Source organism: Oryctolagus cuniculus, chromosome 17 (genome assembly GCF_051225735.1).
Source record: "Oryctolagus cuniculus isolate XC-2025 breed Fujian yellow rabbit chromosome 17, ASM5122573v1, whole genome shotgun sequence".
NCBI classification, from domain to species: Eukaryota; Metazoa; Chordata; class Mammalia; order Lagomorpha; family Leporidae; genus Oryctolagus; species Oryctolagus cuniculus.
The window spans coordinates 35,932,640-35,955,520 of record NC_142883.1 but is presented as its reverse complement, the minus strand read 5'-3'; the positions used below and the strand labels follow the sequence as shown (position 1 = coordinate 35,955,520).

Genomic DNA, 22,881 nt, shown 5'->3' with positions numbered 1-22,881 from the left:
TGTCAGCGCCTGGAATTTGGCAACAGTCACTTGGACCCAGGAGGAGCCCGGCGATGGCTTTGTGTCCCCTCCCGGGCAGTGAGTTCGCATTGATGTGTTGATATTGCCAAAATCAAACGCCCCAAACCCTGGCGCGGGCCCTGCAACTCTCGGACGCGGAGAAGCGTCCCCGGAAGCTTATCTTAGCAGTTAATGCCAAAGCCATTTCCGAGGATGAATGGACGAGGGCTCCAGCCCCGCACCCGTTTCGTGATCAGAGCAGAAGCCCGGGCTTTCATCTCCTCGCCGGGCGGCAGCTTGTTTATTCGCCCGGCGGAGCCGCTTCCGCGCGTGCGGTGGGGGTGCGGGGCGCCCCGTCCGTCGCGGGTACGGGCGTGGGGACTGGGACAGCAGGGAGGGCGCGTGCACAGGGCGACGGCGACTCCGCCGAGTACAGCGCGAGCGACCGCCCTCCCCAGCCCACGAGGGCGTCCGTGTTCCCCGGACGGTGCTGGTTTTCAGGTGCATCGCGAAGCGCGGCCATAGCGTGCGCCCCGCGCCACCGTTTCTGCTGTTTCCTTAGAAAGGACTTCGCAGAGCCAGCGGGGCGTGGAGGGAGGACCAGCGCCTAAATCCAGCTGGCCTCCGTCGCTGGGTCGTGCTCACCAGGGTCCCCGGGCTCCAGCGGTAGCTCTCAGGGTACCCAGGGCTGCTGCCCACAGGCGGAGGCGGAGCCCTCTGCCCGAGCGTGGGCAGGGGACCGTGGGGTGGCCAGAGGGGCGCCTCGCCGTCGCACTCAGCCCGGCCCCACCCTGGGCCGCTCTGGGTCCCTCAGAAGCTGGTCGTTGTGGGAATGTGCCTGGGGCGCCGCAGAATGAGGTCTGCATGGCCCCGGAGCTGTCCCGAGCTGGATTCCGCCGAGACTCAGATGTCTGTCTGCACCAAGGCAGCGCAGCCTGGAGCAGAGCGAGTCGGCTCTCCGGAGCAGATAATGGCGCCCTCCCCGCCCCAGGCCTCCGCCCCAGGAAGGGGGAGTGGGTGGGCAGAGGCAGAGGCGAGGTGGAGATCGCTTCCTGGTCATCTCCCGTGCCGGCGGCATCACCGCCCCGACCCTGGGATCCATCAGGAGCCCGCCCCGTGGTCAGCGGTCAGCTCCAGCTGCACGCCTTGGGCGGCAAGCACAGGCTCCCCCTCGCCTTCCACACAGCTCTTAGTCACTGTCACCCCGGCCTCCGGAGCTGCAGGCGGAGGGGGAGGACGGTGTCCGCCCTCAGCCTAGGTTATGAAGACCAGGCAGTGGTCATTTCCCCTCGCGCCCTGTGTGGGACACTGTCCCAGAGGGGAGCCCTGGCTGCCTTCTGTCATTGCCACCCGGAGTGACTTCAGGAGATCCAGGGCTATGTGGGGGCCACTGGTGCCAGCCGGCCCAGCGAGGCCGGGCTGCCCCATTTTGCGGCTGTTTTTGTGGCAGTTACAAAATGGTGGCCTGGAGGGGACAGGATTTGGGCCTTCCCTTCCAGGAGGAGGGGAGGCAGCCGCTGCCTCCCCCACCCCCACCCCCTTCAGCTTTAAGCCCACCAGGGAGAGGCAGGGCCGGGAAAGAGGGTGGTGCGGGTTGCAGCTGTGCCCCCAGGCCGGACGGGGGCTGGTACGCAGGAGGCAGGCTTGGGTTCCTGAGCCGTCACTTCCCCCGTTCCTGCAGAGGGGGTGGGGTGGACATTTGAAAATGCTTTCAATTGACATCTGAGACAAATTCTTCCACACGGTTTATAAGTCCCTAGACTTGCAGCTAGAACTCACCACTCCCCCCCCTCCGCGCCCAGCAGGCACGCACACAGCCGCACATGCGCACTTGGCTCGCACTGCACCACGTGCTCGCGCACATGCGCCTGGGCGCGCACGCACGTTCACTCGCTCACGTCCCCACTTCCCGCCCGCTGTGGGGCGCTCGTCTGGCCTCTTCCTGCAAGAGGCGTGTGCGGGCCCAGCTGGGCTGGGGTAGGGGGTGGGCCTGAACCTCAAGGCGCTGGCCAGGGCCTCCTGTAGGGTCTGCCCGCTTGCGGAGACCTTCATCCTCTCTGCCCTCACTAGATAAAGCTGGTGCCCCCGTGGACAAAATGTGGCCCTCTGATCTGTCTGGGGATGCGGGATGGCTCCTTGAGCACTGGACTCCTCCAGGCATGGACTGGCCGGGCCTTCCCACAGCTCGGGGCTCGGTCCCTCTCATTTCCCTCGGTGTCTTCTGTTAGGGTTGGATCTGCTCCTCTCCTGGGGACATCTTTGTGGGAAATCAGCTCGGAGGGGCAGAGGCTGTGAGGAGGACTGTGAGGCTCTTGTGGGGAAGGCACTGGTGGCCAGGGGAGGGAGCTGTGACCCCGGAGTGTGTGTGTGTTTTTCCTGGCTGGTGTAGGTGTGTGTGCATGGCCCAGGGCTCAGGGTCCTCAGAGCCTCAGGTTTCTTGGTAAATCCGTTATCACAGAGGGAGGTCGAACCACTGATTGGTGGAGAGTGGAGTGCAGCAGGGATCAGGGTGATAGTCATAAATGGAGTCATTGAAGCTACGCAGCGAGCTGTGAGTGAGGTAGTAGGGTTATCCTTGTTTTAGGGTGAGGGAACCAAGGCACAGAGAAACCCAGGGTCCTAGACGCATCAGTGGTGGGGGCAGGCTGAGGACCTCAGCAGGGTGGCTTCAGAATCCGTGTTCTTATCCATCAGCTCCTGGACTGACTTTCCCCCATGCCGTGTTAGGATTCACGGTGAGAAATACCCCTGCTCAAAGCACCAAGCCAGGTTTTCCGCAACACTCACTTTACTGTTTTCCTGCTGGTTGGTTTGAGGTCTGAGGGCACACAGATGTGGCTGGGAGGCAGCGTCTCGCTGCTGGTGGATGCGGCACACAGGGACTTCCAGGCCATCTGTCCTGGCTCTTTACAAGGCCACCCCAGAACTTCAGCTAGCAAAGGCCAGCAGGGAAATGAAGGCGGCCAGGCCGGGGAGGGAATCCTCTCTCACAGTCTCTGCCAGGGCGTCTAGGCTGCCGCAGCTACCAGGCCCATATCTTAGGGGAACTGAATTTGAGAGACCATGTCAATTCTGTTCCTAGACACAGACTGACAGCTGCAGGGGCTCAGGGGGACACCAGCCCCTCCTAGTGCAGCAAGGCAAGGTGGGGGGCTGTGAGTGCTAGATCCCTAGGTATGGGGTGGCACCTGCGAAGGCCTTCCGCGTCCTCCGCTCACTCTGCTGTCTCCCCTGGCCCTGTCCCTGCTTCTCCTCACCCCTTGGCCCCTCAGGAGGATGTTCCCCAGCTACAAGGTCAAAGTCACAGGCATGAACCCCAAGACCAAGTACATCCTGCTGATCGACATCGTCCCTGCGGATGACCATCGCTACAAGTTCTGTGACAACAAATGGTAAGAGGCCTGGGACCCTCACCACACTGCCAGCCCTCCCTCAGCTGCTTTTCCCACACATCACCCCACCCCCACCTGGTGTGCGGCACAGGGGCCCAGCCCAGGATCCCTGCCAGGAACTGGAACTCTGAGGGCCGAGCAGGGCAGGCAGTGCCTGCACAGCTGCTGCAGGTGGGGCTGGAGCCGGGAAGCAGCCAAGGTGTTCGGGTGTCCACTGGATTTCAAGGGTCTGGACTCCCCCACAGCCATGGACAGTCAGGACTTGGTGACCATGCTGTCGGTGATGAAAGAATGCCAGCACTGGGCAGATTCACACTGTGTCAGTTCTTCACTGGGGATGGGGCAGGGGCTGTTTCTTTGGGGAACTTTGCTAGTTAGCAGTATCACCTGGCCGTCTCTGGTTTCCACCCACATCCTCTGGCTGCAGAGCCCCTCCGCCTTAGGTTGTGTGTCCATCACAAAGACTGAGGGAGCTGCTGTCTGGGGCTGAGTGACGGGACCCTTTGGCAAGGGGTTGGGGAGATAAGCAAATCCAATTGGAGCAAATCCAATTGGGGGGGGGGCACAAATAAATGCTAGGCTGCCCTTTTCATGAGGCCAACTCATTCACACCCTCTCTGTCTGCCCCCAGGACTGAGAACAATGCTTTCTGGGGCAGGCACTTGGCACAGCAGTTAATCTGCACTCGAACGCCTGCATCCCATATTGGAGTGGTTTAAGTCCCCCTTACTCCACTTCCAATTCCAGCTCCCTGCTAATGTGCACCCTGAGAGGGAGCTGCTGATGGCTCAAGTACTTGGGTCTCTGCCACTCTCTTGGGAGACCCGGATGGAGTTCCAGGCTCTTTGCGTTGTCCTGACCCAGCCCTGGCTGTTTGGGATATTTGGAGAGTAAACACACAGATGGAAGATCTCTCTGTGTCTGTCCCTCTGCTTTCCAAACAAAAGGAAAATAAATAAAATTCTAAGAAAAGATTAAAACAAAAAAAGAACATTTGCAGAGGGCGTGCCAGCCAGGGTGGGTGGGTAGTGGAGCTGGCAGAGGTGGAGCTGCCGAGGCAGGATCTGGGGACCAGGTCCTGGCAAGGACTGTGTGTCTGTTTCTTCTGTCTCTGGACTAGATTAGAACTCAGAGCAGGCTCTGGCCGAGGGAAAGCTACCGATTAATTTCCTAGCATTGTTTTTGGGGCAAACAATTAGAAAGTTGTCTATGGCCTCTAAGAAGCTCCCTCTGAAGAATGTAACTTGTAACATTTACAGTTTATAAGTGTATATGCAGGAGTGCCTGGATCTCCCCCAGGCACCTTTGTGATTAGCCCCTGTTCTTACAAATGGTTGCATTTCCTGGTGCTCTTCTCTTCCTTTTCTACTACCGTAAAATACAAGAGGTCTGTAGCCATGTCTCTTCCTCAGCTCTCTGTTCCCTGTGCCTCACCACCGCCCCCACCCCCAGGGTCCCACAGTGACTGCAGGTGGGACCCGCGGCTGCTCTCCTGCCTGGTCACCCGGGGGGGGGGTGCTCTCCGAGGGACAGGGTATCTGGGCTTCACAGACCCCAGGGTGATCCACTGCTACCACCATGTCTGCTCTGTTGGCAGGATGGTGGCGGGGAAGGCAGAACCGGCCATGCCGGGCAGGCTGTATGTGCACCCGGATTCTCCTGCCACGGGGGCCCACTGGATGCGGCAACTGGTCTCTTTCCAGAAGCTGAAGCTGACAAACAACCACCTGGACCCCTTTGGCCATGTAAGCATGGGACCCAGCTGGCCTTGGGGTGGGGGTGGAGCAGTGTTGGGGAGGGGCAGGTGGGGGTGGGGGACAGGATCCAGCATCTGCCCCACTGTGGGGCGGTTTCTTTGCCTTGTGAGCTGAGGTTTCCTGGTCTGGAAAGTGGAGATGGCCCCAGCTACCTCTCGTGGCTGTTAGGTCTGAATGAGAGGACAGGCTGGGAGGACCTCACGCCCACAGGAGGCTCTGAAAGAACGGTGACCTTGGTGATGACTGTGATGGGCCAAGCCTCTCAGCCTCAGTTTCCCCAAATCTGGCCTTGCTGGAGCACACGAGACAGGTGAACCTCATGAGAAAGAGCATGGATGCGTTCCGAAGCCGCTCCCTGGTGTGCAGCCTGCTTGCCCTCCAGATGACAAGGCCCAGCCCCCGTGTCAGCTCCCCCTGGCTTTGCCTGGGACATGGCTCCCCTCAAGCAGATTCTGAAGACCAGGGGTGCTGTGTCTGATGCCCCGTCCAGGCTTCCCAGGCTCGCTCTTTCCCCATCTCGCCCTCGCTGGCCACCAAAAAGGAGCTTTTTTTGGTGGAAATTTTTAGCTCAAGTGTGTGGCAAACAGAAACCTGGGACCCTCTGGTATTATCTGCCAGAGCGTAGGCCCTCCCTCCTTAGACTTACAGTGGCTGCTCTGGAAGTGCAGGACAGGTGGGGTGGGTGGGGTGGGCAGAAGCTGGCAGGTGCAGCCCCCTGAGCTGTGCATGCAATGCTCGGGGTGTGGGCGGTGGGGTTGGGGTGTGTAGGTTTGTCACCCTTGATGCCTTGGTTCTGCTTCTGGGGAGCTATGTGCAAAGTAGGGTTCCAGGAATGACCCTCATGGAGAATGTCAGCAAGGCTTCATTTCTGATTGATGGATGTGCAGCTGGCAGACCCCTCCTGGCTTTAATTTCTCAGAGTGTGTTCCATTTGCTGCTAAGTTGGGAGAATGCTGAATGAACATGTGTAGCTTCTGACTTCCCTCTGCTGGATTTCCCATGCAGGCAGGGCAGGCGGATGTCCAGTGGAAAGGCTCAGCCAGGGCTCTGCCTCCCAGAGCAGCAGAGGCTTTGTGTTGAGCGGCAGAGGGGCCTCCTGGACACTATCCTGGCCATGACTTTGCTCCCACTCAACTCGTATTCTCCCTCCTCTTCGTGGCTGGGTTGTAGCTCCAGTCTTGCAGTTCTAGGGATGGCCTCCATGGTAGAAGGCCAGAACCTTGTCTCTCCCGCAGCTGCACACATCCAGACCCCTGGCAGGAGCTGAGCGTTTGGTGCAGAAGTCCCTTGGGATCAAAGCTCTGGAGGGGACTTTGGGTGCACCTACCTGCTATCATTGCTCCTGGCTTTAGGAGTGCCCCTCCCTGACTCCTGCAGGGGACAGGAGGGGAGGGGAGGGTTGGAGAGCTGGGCCTTCATTAGGACGTCAGAGAGAAATCTGGCCTTCAAAGCCTGGTGCCAGGTCTTTCCAGCCTGGCTAACCTGTGTGGTGATTCTACCTGAGTCTCCAAGGGGCTTGTGACAACACTGTGGGTAGTGTTAAGTTTGGGCCTCTGTTAAGCTCTTTTTAAAAAAATTTTATGGGGCTGGCACTGTGGTGTACAGAGTAAACCTGCAGCCTGCAGTGCCAGCATCCCATATGGGTGCCGGTTCGAGTCCTGGCTGCTCCACTTCCGATCCAGCTCTCTGCTATGGCCTGGGAAAGCAGTAGGAGATGGCCCAAGTCCTTGGGCCCCTGCACCCATGTGGGAGACCCAGAAGAAGCTCCTAGTTCCTGGCTTCGGATTGGCACAGCTCTGGCCATTGTGGCCATTTGGGGAGTGAACCAATGGATGGAAGACCTCCCTCTCTCCCTCTCTGCCTCTCCTCCTCTCTCTCTTTCAAATAAATAAATAAATATTTTAGAAAAAAATTTTATTTATTTTGAAAGAGTTAAAGGAAGAGAGAGGTAGAGACAGGGGTCTTCCACCCACTTGTGCTCTTCCCAGGTGGTCACAGTGGTCAACATTGGGCCAAGCCAAAACCAGGGGCCAGGGACTTCGTCTGGGTCTCCCACATGGGTGCAGGGGCCTAACACTTGGGACATCTTCCTCTGCTTTTCCCAGGCCATTAACATGGAGCTGGATTGGAAGTTCAGCAGCTGGGACTCGAACAGGCACCCATATGGGATGCCAGTGTCACAGGTGGAGGCTTTACCTGCTACTCCACAGCGCTGGCCCCTGCGGATGGGCTCTTGAGGCTGGAGTGCACATGCACACACCTGTGATCCCTGCCTGGGGCTTATCTGTCCACAGCAGAACAGATACCGACCTCTGTGAACTCAGCTTTCTGCCGGGAGGCGTGGGATGCAGAGCCTTGGACTGCTTCTCCCTCTGTCCTCACCCTTGTGCGGCACCTGTTGTCCTTTGGCTCCAGCACCCCCTGTGGAGGTGACAGGGCTCAGGGAGCCGAGGAGATTGTCTCAGGAGCTGGGAGGAAAGGAGCCAGTGCATGGACCCATGCTTCCTGCTTCCTGGTCCCCTGCCGTTTGGGCTCCCCTACCTGTCTTTCCATACACAGGGTGCTAGCTGTCCCCTCCTCAGCTGTTGGGAGCAGCCTTTGGCCATGCACATGGGCAATGGAGGAGGAGCTCTCTGCCAGGGCGGGTCAGGGTGAAGCAGCCCAGCAGACGCTGCCTTTCCACTCCCCGGCCTGTGCCGGGGGGATCCGGGAGCCCTACTGGAGGTGAAGAAGCTGCCTCCTCTTGGCTTCTTTCTGTACAGGAGCTGGGACAGAGCCATCCTGCACTGTGAACTTCTCTCAAACAAGCTCTTCATTCTGCACAAGTCACCACTGCATTTTCAGTTTTCCCCAAAAGCTTCCAGGCCTCAAGGGACCTTCTCCAGCCAAATGGACTTTGGCCATTCCCCTGGCATCCTCATAGTGTCCCAGGAGTTTTAGCAGTAGCCTCTCTTTGACAGCCTTCCCCCAACTCCACTGTCCAAAGGGCTAGGGTCTCTCCTTAGTGAAGGGGCCCAATCCACGGTGAGCTGGCACTGCCACTGTCGTGGAGGAGTCCAGAGTCAGTTCTATGATACCAGCTTGGGATCCTTCTATCTTAGAGATCCTCAAGTTCAGCTGCCCCATTTCCTCATCCCAGGGGTGAGCAGGGTGACTGACAGGCCGTGTGTCTATCTGTGCATAAGGGCCCAAGGAGAAGAAAGGCCCAGTTACGGGGGGTGCAGAGCAGCCACGTGGGGAAAATATGTGCTTGGGTAGTTGCCTTATCTTCCAAGCACCCTGTGTCCTCCCCCCGCCCCACACACACACTGCTTTTCTTGACTGTCTGAGACCCAGGAGAAGGGTGCATGACTCAGGTGAGGGCTTGAGCCCGGTTGATGCTCCTAACAGACAGGACTGGCTTCTGACGAGACCAGGAGGGTCGGGTCAGCAGGGCAGGCTCAGGAATGACCACCAGGTTCCAGGAGTGAGCCAAAGGCCAAAGGCTACACAGGCAGCCTGGGCAGAAAGGGTCATGGAACAAGGGTAGGGTGGTATTGCCTCCATGGACCTGGCAGCCAGCTCCCCTCCGTGGTCCTGCTGCCTGCAGCAGTGGCCTGCCCATCCCGCCTCCTCCTTGCCACTCCTCCTGCCCCCAGCTTTCCCCTTCTGCCTCTCCTCCTCTTCAGGATAAGAGTCCAGCAGTGCAAGTGAGGGGTGGGCGTGTCTCCTGTGGCAGGACACAGAGGTGGCTGGCCTGTGAGCCTCCTTTACCCTTGATCGGGAGGAAAGAAGGCCCTGGCCGTAGTGGGCTGTGTTTGTGTGCATCTGTGTGAGCATGCGTGAGTGTGTTCATGCATGTGTGACTGTGTGTGTGTATTGGAGAGATGGCCGTCTTCACTAGCAGGAATGCCAGATTGTTGGGGAGGGGGGCCTGCATAGGATTTTTGACATAGTAGGTAGAACTATTGGACAGGCTGAGTTGGCGCAGCCCAGGGGTGTGCCCTGCCTCCAGCTTGTGCCCAGTGCCCTCCGAGTTCCCCCTCCTCCTCTGGCCACAGTTCCACACATACTGCCCGCCTGCCACCTGCCGTGCTTCCCTGTCAGCCTGGGTTGATCTTCCCACCCTGTTTGCTTACTTGCATACTACTTGAGCCTTAGGATCCAAGTTCAAATGCAGCTTCTTCAGGGAGAAAGTTCAGGTCCCCATTCTGTACACACAAAGCCTTAGGCACCTTTTCACCCTTGCACTTACCAAAGTAATGATTTCACACTTACTTGCATTTTTAAAAATTTGTTTTTGAATAGGAAATATACTTACGTGGTTTCAAAACAAATCACTGAATAAATAAAACTGTCTACACTGCACTTGTGCTCTACTCCAATTAACTTCTTTCCAGCATTTCCTTCTGCACATATAGGCATAGTCCATAATCTCAGACCCCTCATCTGTACACAAAAGGCAGCTACTGTATCAACACTTTTCGCTCCTTGCTTTGTAAGCTTAATCTAACTAGGCTATCCTTCCACTCATAGAAAACATCCTTCTTTCTTTTTTTCTGTTTTGTTTTCTAGCTTTGTGCAATTGTACCACGTGTTTGTTCCATCAACTCTATAGCCAGCCTGATTGAAGGAATGAGGTGTTCTCGTTTTTCCCCTTGTCAGTGTGCATTGATGTGTATGTCTGTGTGCTAAGTTGCCTGTTCAGAGGGGTTTGTAATTTTGAAGACACCGTCATTGCCCCTGAGGAGTCACACCACTGTGCACTGCCACTGTTGCTGTGGCCTAAGCAATAACACGGGAGAGCAAACTTAGGGTTTCTGCCATTTTGATGAGTGAAAAGTGGATCTCAGTTTCAGTTTTCATTTCCTTTATGGTGAGTGAGGCTAAGCGTTGCCTCTTCTGTGAGCTGCTGTTCTTGTCCGTTGCTCATTTTCTCTTACATGTTTGCTCTCATCAGCTTGTAGGAGCTTTTATAAATCAGGAGGAATCAGCTCCCGCCCATGATGAGAGCTACAGGCATTTCCTGACTTTGTCATCTGTCATTTGGTTTTGTATTCTCATGTAAAATTTGTGATTGGATTGGTCTGTTCCTTAAGGATTCTGGGTTTTGAGTAATTGGGAGCCTGTTTTCCACTCCTCACTTACAAGGGGATTTTCTTCTAGTTTTTTATGGATTTATTTTTACATTTAAACCACTGATCCTTTTGAATTTTATTCTGGCATTTGATACGAGGTGTGAATCCAACTTTCTTTTCTTTTCTTTATTCTTTGTTTCTGGAGAGCGGGCTCATTGTACAGCACAGGCATTGCATAGTCCTCTCTCCTCCCCACTCTGGGGTCCCTGACTTCTGTACGCCCAGTCCCCCAGGTGCTGGTGTCTCTTCGTGTGCCAGTGCCGTAGCTGTTGAGACTTTGAAAGGGTTTCAGTGCTTGGCAGGGCTCCGCCCTCTCACTCCTCTCAGTTTTCTTGGCTTGTCTTGTCTATTTTTCATATGAACTTTAGAATCAGCTTGTAGTGGTGAAAAAAGAAACTCCGCGTACTTTTTTTTTTTTATTGTAATTGCTTTAAATTGCCATCTGACTTCGGGGGAGTGCATAGGAACGCCTTTATCTCAGCTGAAGTCTGTCCTTCCAAGTGTGTTGGAGTTTCCTTCCTAGCACCTTGCTTGTGTCTCCATTTCCGGATTCCCGTGCGCTGTCTGCACTAGGCAGAACATCGCGAGGTTTTCACCACTGCTGTGTCCCAGTGCCCAGCACCGTCTCTGGAGAACCAGCGGGTGCTGGGTGAGTGAGCCTGTGGGTGGCAGGGTGGCATGTGGACAGAGAAGGTACTGGTTTCCCTCCAAGTTCATGCTATTAACTTGCCAGGGGGTAGGGATCCAGAGCTGTTTGTCCCCTGCGTAACCTCGTTTGCTCCCACATTTGCTGCGGTCAATGTACCAAGCCTTTGGGAGTGACGGGGGCCCACAGAACTCCAGACTAAGCTCTGCTGTCCCCCCACCAGGTGGAGGTAAGAGCTCAGCCTTGGAAATCCCTACCATTCTGGTCCTGCCTCTGTTCAGCTGCCTGGTACTGGGCAAATGTTTTCACTCCCCAACCCCTACTCCCCTAGTAATGATGCCTGCTTTATGAGGTTGTTGTAAAGATCAGTTATGCGATGCATGTAAAATGCCTAGCAAAGGGCACACAGCACATGCTGGGTGGACATTGGCTATTATTGCTGCTGCTCTGAGAATAGGCGGGAAGGTTCTGGGCCCTAGGTATGACCCCAGGACTGCTGTCCTGGCCGTGACACGGCCCAAGACCCTGTGCGGCTGAGGCCTTTTGAATGGGCTAGAGGGCTTCCTGTTCCAGTTCTGATTTGGCTCTTTGTTGGGAAGTCACTTAATTCTCCAGGTCTTGGTTTTCTTTTCTTCCTTTATTTTTGAGCTGCGGCTCCTCTCCCTACCCTAATCTATTTGCAGGGCTGGGGAGGGGAAGGGAGACTTAGAGAGTAAAATAATGGTGCAGGTAAACTGATGTTCATATGTGACAAAATGAACACTCGCACCCAGATAGGCCATGCCTGCTGGACCCACATCCCTCACATTGCTTAGCCGACACCTCGAATCCTTCCACAAGTTGTTGAGAACCTTGTGGGTTCTGCCCAGTGCTCTGTCTCCAGCCAGCTGGGTGTCCTTGAGTGAGTCCCATGCCCACCACAGGCCTTTGGCTCCTCAGCTGGACCGGAGTGATACGTGAGGACTACCCTCCCACGTCTTGATGTCCTGTGATTCTAACGGAGAGAAATCTGGGCCTTAGTGGCTAAGCACGCTGTGGTGCTCTCTCGAGGAGATGGATGTCTGGCTCTACTGCGATTGTTAAAATAGACCAGGCTTCGGAGCTGGGGCCAGAACATAATGAATCCCATTTCTGTGAAACAATGATGATGACGGGACCAGTCGTAGTGGGGCTGTTGACGTGGCTGGCCCATTTGGCCCAGCATCCTCGGCAGCGCACATAAATGTGAGACTCTGGCAAAACCTCTCAGTGTGGCGCCTGCAGAACTTGCAAGCAGAGCCAGGTGCATGAGTCACCCAGTTGGTTTCCCGTTCTCCCAGCGGGATGGGACTGAGGCTCACGTTTACATTTGCCTTGGTTCAGTGGAGGGGGCTTTCTCCTAGACACCTGTCCGAGTTCCTGGCTGTCAGAGTCCATGATCTGGGACCACTTAGTTGAAGGCCTCACTTTATAGACAGGGACCCCAGTGCTGGAGGGGAGGCGCTTGCTCACGTGCAGCCGGTGAGCAGAGGTCCGCCGAGGCTTTTGGAGCCTTCGTGACGTCTCTGTGGCTGTCCTCGCACTCCTCTGGTGGTGCCTGCCTAGGAGGAGGGCAGGCAGTTTCGGCCTTCCCAGGCTGCCCTGTCAGCAGAGTTTCTACCCCAGTCACTGGGGACTTTGTCTGATGGCTAAGGAGCTTGACCTTGATTGCAAGGGGCTAACAGGGACCTTCATCAATAGAAAGCATTTACTGAACCCTGAAATCTCCAGGCCCGGTTGTGACAAGGAGCGGGCCTGGGAGCCTGAGGAACAAATACAAAGGGCTTTGTTCTCCCGGATACCCCGGGGAAGCAGGGGAACAGCTTGATAGGCGGTACAGCAGGTGAAGATGGAGAGGAAGTGGGAGGGGGCAGGGAGGAGGCTGATCCAGCAGTGCAGCCAGGGACCCGGGTCTGAACCAGGGCTGCACGGAGGGCAGGGGGAGGCACATTCACAGGATGTGGTCGTGGAGTGGACCACGGGCATGGCCATGGAGAGGGGGAGTTGAGGGTCATGCCAGGGCTTTGGCTGCCCTGGGACCACTCGTGAACCGCCCTGTGTCACAGGAGCAGTGAGGTTGCTGCCGGTGGTCCTGAGGGCCCTGCATGGCCTCACTGGGGGCTGGGTGCCTGTAGCATCTGTTTTAGGTTCTGTCAGCCTTGCTGTCTTCTCTCTCCCTTTGCATGGGTTCCTGGGAGAGCCAAAGCAACCAGGGGCTGGTCCTGCCCACTCACAGCGGGATAGTCTGTGCTGTGTCTGAGCACCACTTCCGACATGACAAATGCCTTAGAGACAATCGATGTTGTCTCTGGTGAGTAAAGTGAGGCCCAGGGGCAAGGGGGCTTGTGGAAGCCCCTGCTGAGCCTGCGGTCCTGGTCCAAATCTGCCCACAGCTGTCGGCCTGCCCGGCCCTCGCCAGGACCTGTGTCAGGGCAGAGGAGCCTGGAGGCACGAAAGGAGTCAGGGATTCGGCCCTTCCCCTTGAGGAGTTTATAGTTTCACCAAGGAACAAGGAACAGGAAGCCCGGCGGAGGCCGTGGCAGCCAAGTGGAGTGCGCAGAGGGAAGTTCCAGGGCTTCAGACGGTCCTGGAGCTGGGCGCCAGCCCAGGAGTGCAGGGCTTCCCACATGGCAGACGACAGGGAAGGAGGATGATGGGAGCCGAGGGAGCTCTGGGCATTCCCAGAGATGTCTGGCCACCTCCTGGGTTTTAAGGGAGCTCAGGGTCCTGGGTGGACCCTGGGTGGGCGTTTGCACCTCATGAGCAGTGCGGGTGACAGAGATCTACAGGGACTGGGAGGTATTTCCCAAGACCCAGCCCCTGTGCCTGCAGGAGAGCTCTCAGCTGCTGGACGGGTTCGCGCATACTCCAAGGCCCCGTCAAGCTCACTCGGACTTTCTGGCCTGGCAGGCCTTCAAGTGGGTGGGGGGTCCCCGGTTGTGGGACCTGGTTTGGGGTTTGGGGAAGCTCTTTACTTGTTCTAGAAGGGTCCAGAGGTTTGCCATTGAAAGAGGAGGGAATGGCCGGCACCGCGGCTCACTTGGCTAATCCTCTGCCTGCGGCACCGGTTCTAGTTCCGGTTGGGGCGCCGGATTCTGTCCTGGTTGCTCCTCTTCCAGTCCAGCTCTCTGCTGTTTGCCTGGGAAGGCAGTGGAGGATGGCCCAAGTGCTTGGGCCCTGCACCCACGTGGGAGACCAGGAGGAAGCATCTGGCTCCTGGTTTCAGGCTGGTGTAGCGGCCATTTGGGGAGTGAACCAACAGAAGGAAGACCTTTCTCTCTGTCTCTGTCTCTCTCTTACTGTCTAAACTCTTCCTGTCAAAAAACAAAACAAAACAAAAACAAAACAAAAAACAAACAAACAAACAAAAAACACAAAAAACAGAAAGGAGGGAGTGGCCAGAGCAGGAGGCAGAAATGCTGGTTGGTGCTGGGTGGACCACCTAACCAAAGTCAGGAGTCCAGGGCAGCCCAGAGCCCAGCTCCTTTGTCAGCTGAGTGTGTGCTCTCTGGGCTGTCCCTGTGCCCCAGAGATGTAAAGGGAGCAGAGCCTCTCTAGCCCTAGACTTTAGTCCAGGCTTGCCTTGGAAGAGCCTGACTCTGTCCTCTTTTTTGGCATGCCAGTCACTAAAGGGTTAAATCTTTCATCCAGCTTCAGCACCAGGCCGGTCCCAGGAACCCAAGGGTGGGAGCCAGCAGGGCCATCCCTAGGAAGGGGCACTCCCAGGCAGAGAGAAAGGAGCTTGGGGGGAGTGGGACCTGAGGCCACCATAGGCCGGCCCAGACAGAAACCAAAGGGTTAACAAAGGCAGCCGAGCTGATAAAATGCCCCAAATTCCTGGTCCTGCCTCCAGTGGGAGGACGTCTGGCAAATGTCAACGATAAAAAATACATTTTAATGGCACGCGATGCCGCAGCTACCATGGGGCACGGCCAGATGAAGCAGGTTCGGAGCAGCAACTGCCGCGTGTTGCTCCCGGGGCTCACGGCCCAGCCTCTGGAGCTCTTGGCTGAGCCTTGTCCGGCTGGGCCACCTGTCCTCACTAGCCCCTGGTGTCCACAAGGGGCCCCTGGCCGCCTCTGCCATTATTTTAGGAATTGTGCATGTCATCTAGGGCTCTAGTCCATAGCATGCTTCTATCCAGGCTGGGAGCTGCCTTTGGCCCTCTGAGTGCCCGTAGCCCAGCGGGCCTCTAATGTTAAGACAGGCGGGAGTGAATGGGGGCCGCCTGGAAGACAGAGTGAGCCCCTTTCCCCACTTCTCCCCACCCCCCTGCCCTTCACGCACTGTGAGAGGAGAGAGGAGGCAGCTGAGCCCTCAGAGCAGACGGGCTGAGTCAGGGCTCAGGGGCCTGCTTCTCTGCTTGGGAGCTTTTGAATTTTCTGGGCTCTGTCCCGGTAGTCAGGCCTGAAGCTGGGGCTTTTGGGAGTATGAAAGCCAGCCCAGGGCTGCTAAACAGGGTCCAGGAGCAGAGAGTGGGGACCTGGAGCTCACAATGAGACCCTTCTCTTGCAGATCATCCTCAACTCCATGCACAAGTACCAGCCGCGGCTCCACATCGTTAAGGCTGATGAGAACAATGCCTTTGGCTCCAAAAACACAGCCTTCTGCACACATGTGTTCCCGGAGACCTCCTTCATCTCTGTGACCTCCTATCAGAATCACAAGGTACCCCCCAGACCCTACCACCAACACCCCGGGCATTGCTGCTCCCACGACAGAGAAGATACAGTGAGGCTGGGCCAGGGACCTCCAAAACTGGCAGTGTCCCTCAGAGCCATGAGCACATTGAGTGTGGAATAGGACAGAGGATCAGACACACGCCTCTGGAGCAGAGTAATGGTGGCCTCTGTATTTAGGGATTGGGCAGAGTTGGCAGGCGCAGAAGCTGGGAGCACGGAGCCTGCCTTGTGGTTTGGGTTAGGGCCTCTTGTTGTATAGTCTTGTCCCAGTGCATCTGCAGGCATGTTTCTGGGCCTGCAGAGAGAGGGAGAGAAGTGGGAGAGTAGCCCTGGGCCCCTGTCAGCTCTGTGGGTGCAGGGGGACTGAGTGTTGTGGAGGCCGCACCCAGGCTGCGGTCATAGGTGCCTGGGATGTTCCCACCCACACCCTCCCCACGGCTCACCCTCTGCTCATTGCCTCCCTGGCTTTGTCCCTGCCACCCTTCCCAGGGTGCTGTTCATGTTATGCACACGAGGACTGGCGGGTGGGTGGCGGTGGTGTAGAAGGGCCTCAGGAGAGCAGCAGGGTACAGTTTGCCTTGAGCACAGTCCCTGTGAACCTGATGTGGTGGTTTCACTGGACAGGGCCGTGGGCCAGGGAGCCAGGTACAGGGAGAGCCTGAACCAGGTGGTGCTGTGGGCTGGAGAGCAGGAGAAGGAATCAGAGGGTCTAGAAAAGGAGAATGGAGAAGAGTAAGAGAACCAGGGACATGCCACGTGGAATGGCAAGGTCAGGGGAGACCCCAGGTGCCTCCCAGCTGGCTCAGGGCTGCTATGTGTGGCCTCCGGGCCCTGCCGTGAGTTCTGAGCGAGCCCAGGGTGTGGGAAGCAGGCCAGGGGCCCGCGGTTCTCTCTTCGCCACCACTCTACCGCGTGTCCTCTTCCTGCAGATCACACAGCTGAAAATCGAGAACAATCCTTTTGCCAAGGGATTCCGGGGCAGTGACGACAGTGACCTGCGTGTGGCCAGGCTGCAGAGGTGAGGCTGCCCTGCCCAGGGTGGGGGGCTGACGGGATTTGAGCACGTGGACTTGGGGACCCTCAAAGCTCCCTGTATGTCCGTCTTTCCCACTGTCCTCCCCGCCTTCAGCAAGGAGTATCCCGTGATTTCCAAAAGCATCATGCGGCAGAGGCTTGTCTCCACCCAGCTCGCGGCCAAGCCCGACGTCAGCCCCCTGCACGGTGCACACCAGGCGCTGCAGCACTACCAGTACGAGAACGGGGCCCACATGCAGTTTGCTGCGGCTGAGCCACAGGACCTTCCTCTCAATACCTTCCCTGCCCAGAGGGACTCCAGCCTCTTCTATCACTGCTTGAAGAGACGAGGTAGCTCTCTGGTCTGCAAGCCTTGGAGGGATGACGGGGCTGGGGGAGCTCTCTCCACAGCCACTCCCCATGACACATACACGTGCACGCTGCCCCCCCCACCACACACATGTTCTCTCTCTCTTTTTTCCCCCAAAGATTTATTTATTATTTATTTGAAAGAAAAAGTTACAGAGAGGCAGAGGTGCCCAAGGACTTGTGACATCTTCCACTGCTTCCCCAGGCCACAGCTGAGAGCTGGATTGGAAGCAGAGCAGCCAGGACTTGAACTGGTGCCCACATGGGATGCCAGTGCTACAGGCCAGGGCTCTAACTCACTATACCACAGTGCCAGTCCTCCCCCCTGCTAATTCTCACATACATTCACCAACTCACACACCCATGCACACACATACCCCACTGCCACACATGTACAACCCACTCACACACACTCTTGCACACATATACACACACTTACACAAGCACATACCCCCACTGCCACACACACATGCACACCCATACACACATATCCCATTACCACACACATACACATACACACCCAGTCACACGTACGGGCACACACACACACACATGCACAATTACTTGTGTGGCGGGGAGAGTAAACCTGAATGGTTCGAGACCGTAGCCAGGTTCAAGGTCATCTTTCCCAGTGCAGGAAGACTGGTTCTCATCTTGTATGGAATGCTCACAGTTTGTGGCCTTGGTGTCCCCAGGCCCTGGCAAGTGTGGCTTCGCAGTTGCTGCTCTGTGGGCAGGATGAAGACACAGCGTTAGTCGGGCTAGAGGTGAGGGGAGGCTGAGGCCCCAGAGTCCACAGGCTTACGGGTTGGGGCTGTCATCTATGGAGGTTCTTAGATTGCAGGGTGGGGCAGCCCTGTAGCCCTCTGTCTCCACACCAGGATCTGCACAGGCTCTTGCAAGTTTGTGAATTGAAATGAGATGAGCCATCATGGTTACAGACTGGGGCCCAAGAGATGGTAGTGGCACTTTTGGGGCTGGGCTGCTTTGTAGTAGGGACCCTGGGCTGGGAACCGGAACACCAGTGCTGTGCTGTGGTACCAGGTCTCGGTGTCTCTGTGGATGGAATGGGGATGGTTAGTGTTACTCCATCAAAGATCCCACCAGGCTACTGCCATTCTCTTGGGGACAAGTCTGGGACTTTTTTTTTTTTTTTTTTGACAGGCAGAGTTAGACAGTGAGAGAGGAGAGAGAGAGAGACAGAGAGAAAGGTCTTCCTATCCATTGGTTCATCCCCCAAATGACCGCTACAGCCGGCGCTGTGCAGATCTGAAGCCAGGAGCCAGGCGCCTCTTCCTGGTCTCGCATGCGTGTGCAGGGCCCAAGCACTTGGGCCATCTGCCACTGCCTTCCTGGGCCACAGCAGAGAGCTGGACTGGAAGAGGAGCAACCGGGACAGAATCCGGCGCCCCAACCGGGACTAGAACCGGGGGTGCTGGCGCCACAGGCAGAGGATTAGCCTAGTGAGCCGCGGCGCCGGCCATGTCTGGGACTTTTGCTTGTGATCCAGCATGTTCTCTCAGCACCACTCCCAGCCACCAGCCAGGCTGAACTCTGGGTATCCCGTGCACAAGCCCTGTTAGAGCTCAGTGACCGAGAGCAGGCTGGCAAACTGGGGCCTGAGCACTAAACTGATGTGCCGCCTGTGCACAATGTTTTTCACAGTTTTCAAACAGTGGGGAAAAGGTCAACATAAGATTTCATGACTTAGGCGGCGCCGTGGCTCACTAGGCTAATCCTCCGCCTTGCGGCGCCGGCAAGTTCTAGTCCTGGTTGGGGCACCGGATTCTGTCCCGGTTGCCCCTCTTCCAGGCCAGCTCTCTGCTATGGCCTGAGAGTGCAGTGGAGGATGGCCCAAGTGCTTGGGCCCTGCACCCCATGGGAGACCAGGAGAAGCACCTGGCTCCTGCCTTCGGATCAGCGCAGTGCCATTGGAGGGTGAACCAATGGCAAAGGAAGACCTTTCTCTCTGTCTCTCTCTCTCACTGTCCACTCTGCCTGTAAAAAAAAAAAAAAAAAAAAAAAAATTTCATGACATGTGAACAGTATCTGAAGTTCAAAATTTAGTCTCTATAAATAAAGCTTTATTGGAACACAGCCACCCTCATTTATGTCCATGTTGTCCACGGCTGCTTTCAGGGGCCAGCTGCAGGATGAGGACTTGTGGTGGACGTGGTGTGGCCCCCAAAGCCTGATCCATCTCCTCGCTGTCTCTTGATGGAAGACATTTGCTTAGTCCTGACCTAGAGTCACTGGCCACCTGCCAAGGCTAAGAGCTTAGTGCAGGGAGAGAGGAAGACTCTGGGGGGAAGATGGGGAGGAGGGGTGAGTGGGGGAAGATCCAGCTCCCCCAGGGCAGGGAAGATGTCTCTCGAGGAGGGGCATTGGAGAGAGGTGAGCACTGGCCTGCAGAGCCAGCTCCCTCCTCCAGGCTGCCCTGCCCTGTGCACACACTGGCCTCCAGAATGATCCTCAGAGGCAGCAGGAGGGCGGCCAGGATAAGTGTGGATAAGTGTCCTTCGATTTGTTGAGCAGGCCACCACCAGAGCCTTCAGGCCTGGGTCCTCCCGGTACCCCAGAGGAGGGTGGGCCACTCCTGCAGCTGAAGATGCTGAAAGACCCACAGACAGGACATCCATGTCAGCAACACCAGGGCAGCAGCTTAGCCCGAGAAGCCCGAGGGACCCTTCTTTCTCACCGTCGGCTCCTTTCCTGAAGTTGTAGATGTCTTGGTGTCGGAGCTGGCGTGATAACAATCTTATGGGCCGTCTCTGTCCACAGTAGGGTTAACTCCCTTTTCTACCCACAACAGAAACGTGCCTACAGGAGCTGAGGAATGAAGCAGAAACATGGTGGCCTTAATTTTCTGGCTAGTTCAGACAAATGTGGCCTCAGAGCCTGGTTGGGCCTGGCAGTTGCCTCCACTTTCCTTGGCCAGGGCTGGCCTGGCCTGAGAACGCCAGCACACATCAGGGCCTCTCACCACCCCAGGAGGAGGCTGGCAAAGGATCACAGCCTGGTCCAGCACGTCACTCGGTGTCCAGGGCTCTGGGGTCCCCCATGGCCTTTGATTAGGGTCTGGGATCCAACCACTTTTTGGCTGCCACCGCCTTCTAAAAGCTGTAGCTGATTAAGACGTTTGTGGGCGTGCCATGGCGACACGGGCGAGGGTGGGCACTGAGTGACGAGGGAAGCCTGCTGTGGCATCCAGCGGCAGTGCGGGAGGTGCCGGGCGGGTGGAAATGGCTCTCCCTGAGTATGTTTTTATCCTCCAGCAGACAGCGCCCGCCACCTGGACTTGCCCTGCAAGCGATCCTATCTGGAAGCCCCCTCTTCAGTGGGGGAGGACCACTACTTCCGTTCTCCCCCTCCTTACGACCAGCAGATGCTGAGCCCCTCCTACTGCAGTGAGGTGACCCCACGAGAAGCGTGCATGTACTCAGGCTCGGGGCCCGAGATCGCCGGGGTGTCTGGGGTGGACGACTTGCCCCCGCCCCCACTGAGCTGTAACATGTGGACTTCGGTCTCACCGTACACCAGCTACAGCGTCCAGACCATGGAGACTGTGCCCTACCAGCCCTTCCCCACGCACTTCACTGCCACCACCATGATGCCTCGGCTGCCCGCCATCTCCGCGCAGAGCTCCCAGCCACCAGGAAACGCGCACTTCAGCGTCTACAACCAGCTCTCCCAATCTCAGGTCCGGGAGCGGGGGCCCAGCGCCTCCTTCCCCAGAGAGCGCGGCCTCCCCGCGGTGTGTGAGCGGAAGCCCCCCTCCCCACACCTGAATGCTGCCAGCGAGTTTCTGTACTCTCAGAGCTTCTCCCTGTCCCGGGAGTCCTCCCTACAGTACCATTCAGGGATGGGGACCGTGGAGAACTGGACTGATGGGTGACTCCGTGCCTCCGTGACAGCCCCCGGACCTTGTTAACCCAGTAGTAACCTCTGTGGGTGGCCTGTACAACCGAGAAACACAGGAAGGTATTTCACAGCGCGTGTGCATGTGTGTGTATGCGTGTGTGTGTGCGCACGCGTGTGTGCGTGTGTACCTGTGCTCATGCTTCCATGTATGTATTTTGGAGAGCGTCTGTCTTCTGATGTACGACTGAGGCCATCAAAGAAAACCAGGATGATCTCAGAAACGATTCTGCTGCAGGGCCTGGGGCTGTTGTCTGGCATCTCTGGACGTGCCCATGGTGGGATGGGAATCGAGGGTCCAGAGGAGCTAGTTAGAGGCCCCTGGAGCCCGCTCAGGGCCAGGTGGTGAGGTCTCCCCCAGGAAGGCTCTGTACACATGCTGGAGGTGCAAGGGGAGCAGGAGGCCCACTGCTTTGGCTTCTGAAGGGCCTGTGAGACCACCTGAGAGGTAGGCCCTGCGGAGCCTCCGAGAGGGGTGCAGGCGTCTCAGTCCGCGGTCAGGAAGCTGACTGCTGGGGCTCTGAGCGCTGAGGCTGACTTCCAGGAAGGGTCCCACCTGATGGGTATTTTACAGTGGTGGAAGTTTCATTTTTTCCTTCAAAAGGAGGGAAAATCAATAGCATCTTTGTCACTATTCGGGGTTTGTCTTAAAGCCCTCACACCTCGGTCCTCAACACACAGGCGACCCCACACCCCCAACCCACACACCCCCTCTGCTGTACCATACTCAGCCTCTCGGGCACCGCCTGCAGCCTCCTGGGGCTGCAGTTTGGAAGCACACCCATGTCCCCCTGAGACCACCCTGGATCTGATGTCAGGCATCTCCTGGGCCTGTTCCACTCCCAGGAAAGCCCAACCAGAGATGGAAAGAGAGAGAGAATTGAGAAAAATTCAGTTCTTCCAGAATATTCAGCCAGTGTGCACAGGGAATGAAGGTCGCTTTTCTCCACGAGGCGTCTGGCCCTCAGCCTTGTTCTCTAGCCTTGAACATCAGCAGACTGGCCTGTGTGGCTGGTGCGAGCTTTAAGTGAAGTTTGGGAAGTCACTCAACTCTTTGCATGCTGAATAACCTATTTATATATTATATAAATGAATAAATAAATAAATATATATATCTCACAAATGCAGGCCACATGTCAAATTCAGCTTTGCTTTTTAAAGATGACTATTAAACTTAATAAAAATGAACATTGGAGGGGGTATTCGGAAAGACATCTATTTAAATTTTTATTACATGTCTGATGTTAAAAACTAAGAGCGGTTTAGATAAAACGTATATATTATATATTATATATAAACACACACACATACACTGCAGATAAAGCTTTATTAGGAAACACGTTAGCTGACAGGTGATACGGATCGTCAAGAGTTTTGTTATATAGCACGGACGTTTTATTTTACGTATCGGAACATAAAGCCATTTTACAGCTGTGCGGTGTGTGCAGGCTCTTTATTCCTGACTTGTCATTTCTGGGCTCAGCAGTGAGGCCTGCCTCTCCCTTTGCTTGTGTTTTCTCTCAGGTGCAAGGTGGGGCCCCCTGAGCCTCTGAGCACAGAGGCATGTCACTTAGGGTCAGTGTGGAGACAGCCCCTTGGCTCCTGAGGCGCTCCTTAGGGGAGGGGTCTCAATTCCAGGGTCCACCAAGGCCCCAGCAGGCCCTGGACAAGACTGCTGCCTTTGAGCAGTCAACACACAACACGGCTGTTTGGGGAGGTCGGTCTCATGAGGAGGGGATTCTTGGTGGGATCTGCACGGCAGCTTCAGAAAAGGAACCAACAAGTGGGTGAGAGGCAGAGCCCGGGGCTTCCTGGCTCAGTGCGAGGTGTGAGCGCAGCTCAGCCTTCACTCCACACTGTCCCCTGAGGTTTGGCCAGGAGATGCAGGGAGAGGGAAGGAGCTGAACTCCAAGTGGCACCCTAACGCAGGTGTACGGAGGCGCTGCAGGGTTTCCCCCCTCAGAGTCC

At 56.5% G+C, this 22,881-nt stretch overlaps 1 protein-coding gene across 2 annotated transcripts in view; it reads left to right on the top strand.

Annotated features, from left to right (window-relative positions):
- Nucleotides 1-22,349, top strand: part of TBX4 (T-box transcription factor 4) — a 31,315-nt gene extending 8,966 nt beyond the window's left edge. Inside the window, exons 4-9 of one of the 2 annotated variants that reach the window (XM_002719252.6) lie at nt 3,273-3,392; nt 4,990-5,137; nt 15,446-15,598; nt 16,542-16,630; nt 16,742-16,977; nt 20,274-22,349. In XM_002719252.6, coding sequence (XP_002719298.2) covers nt 3,273-3,392; nt 4,990-5,137; nt 15,446-15,598; nt 16,542-16,630; nt 16,742-16,977; nt 20,274-20,890 — 1,363 coding nt within the window. In that variant the 3' untranslated portion in view covers nt 20,891-22,349. Of the gene's footprint in view, nt 1-3,272; nt 3,393-4,989; nt 5,138-15,445; nt 15,599-16,541; nt 16,631-16,741; nt 16,978-20,270 lie in introns of both variants that reach the window. The other variant, XM_008271189.5, reaches the window with a different exon arrangement.
- Nucleotides 22,350-22,881: the final 532 nt, after the last annotated feature.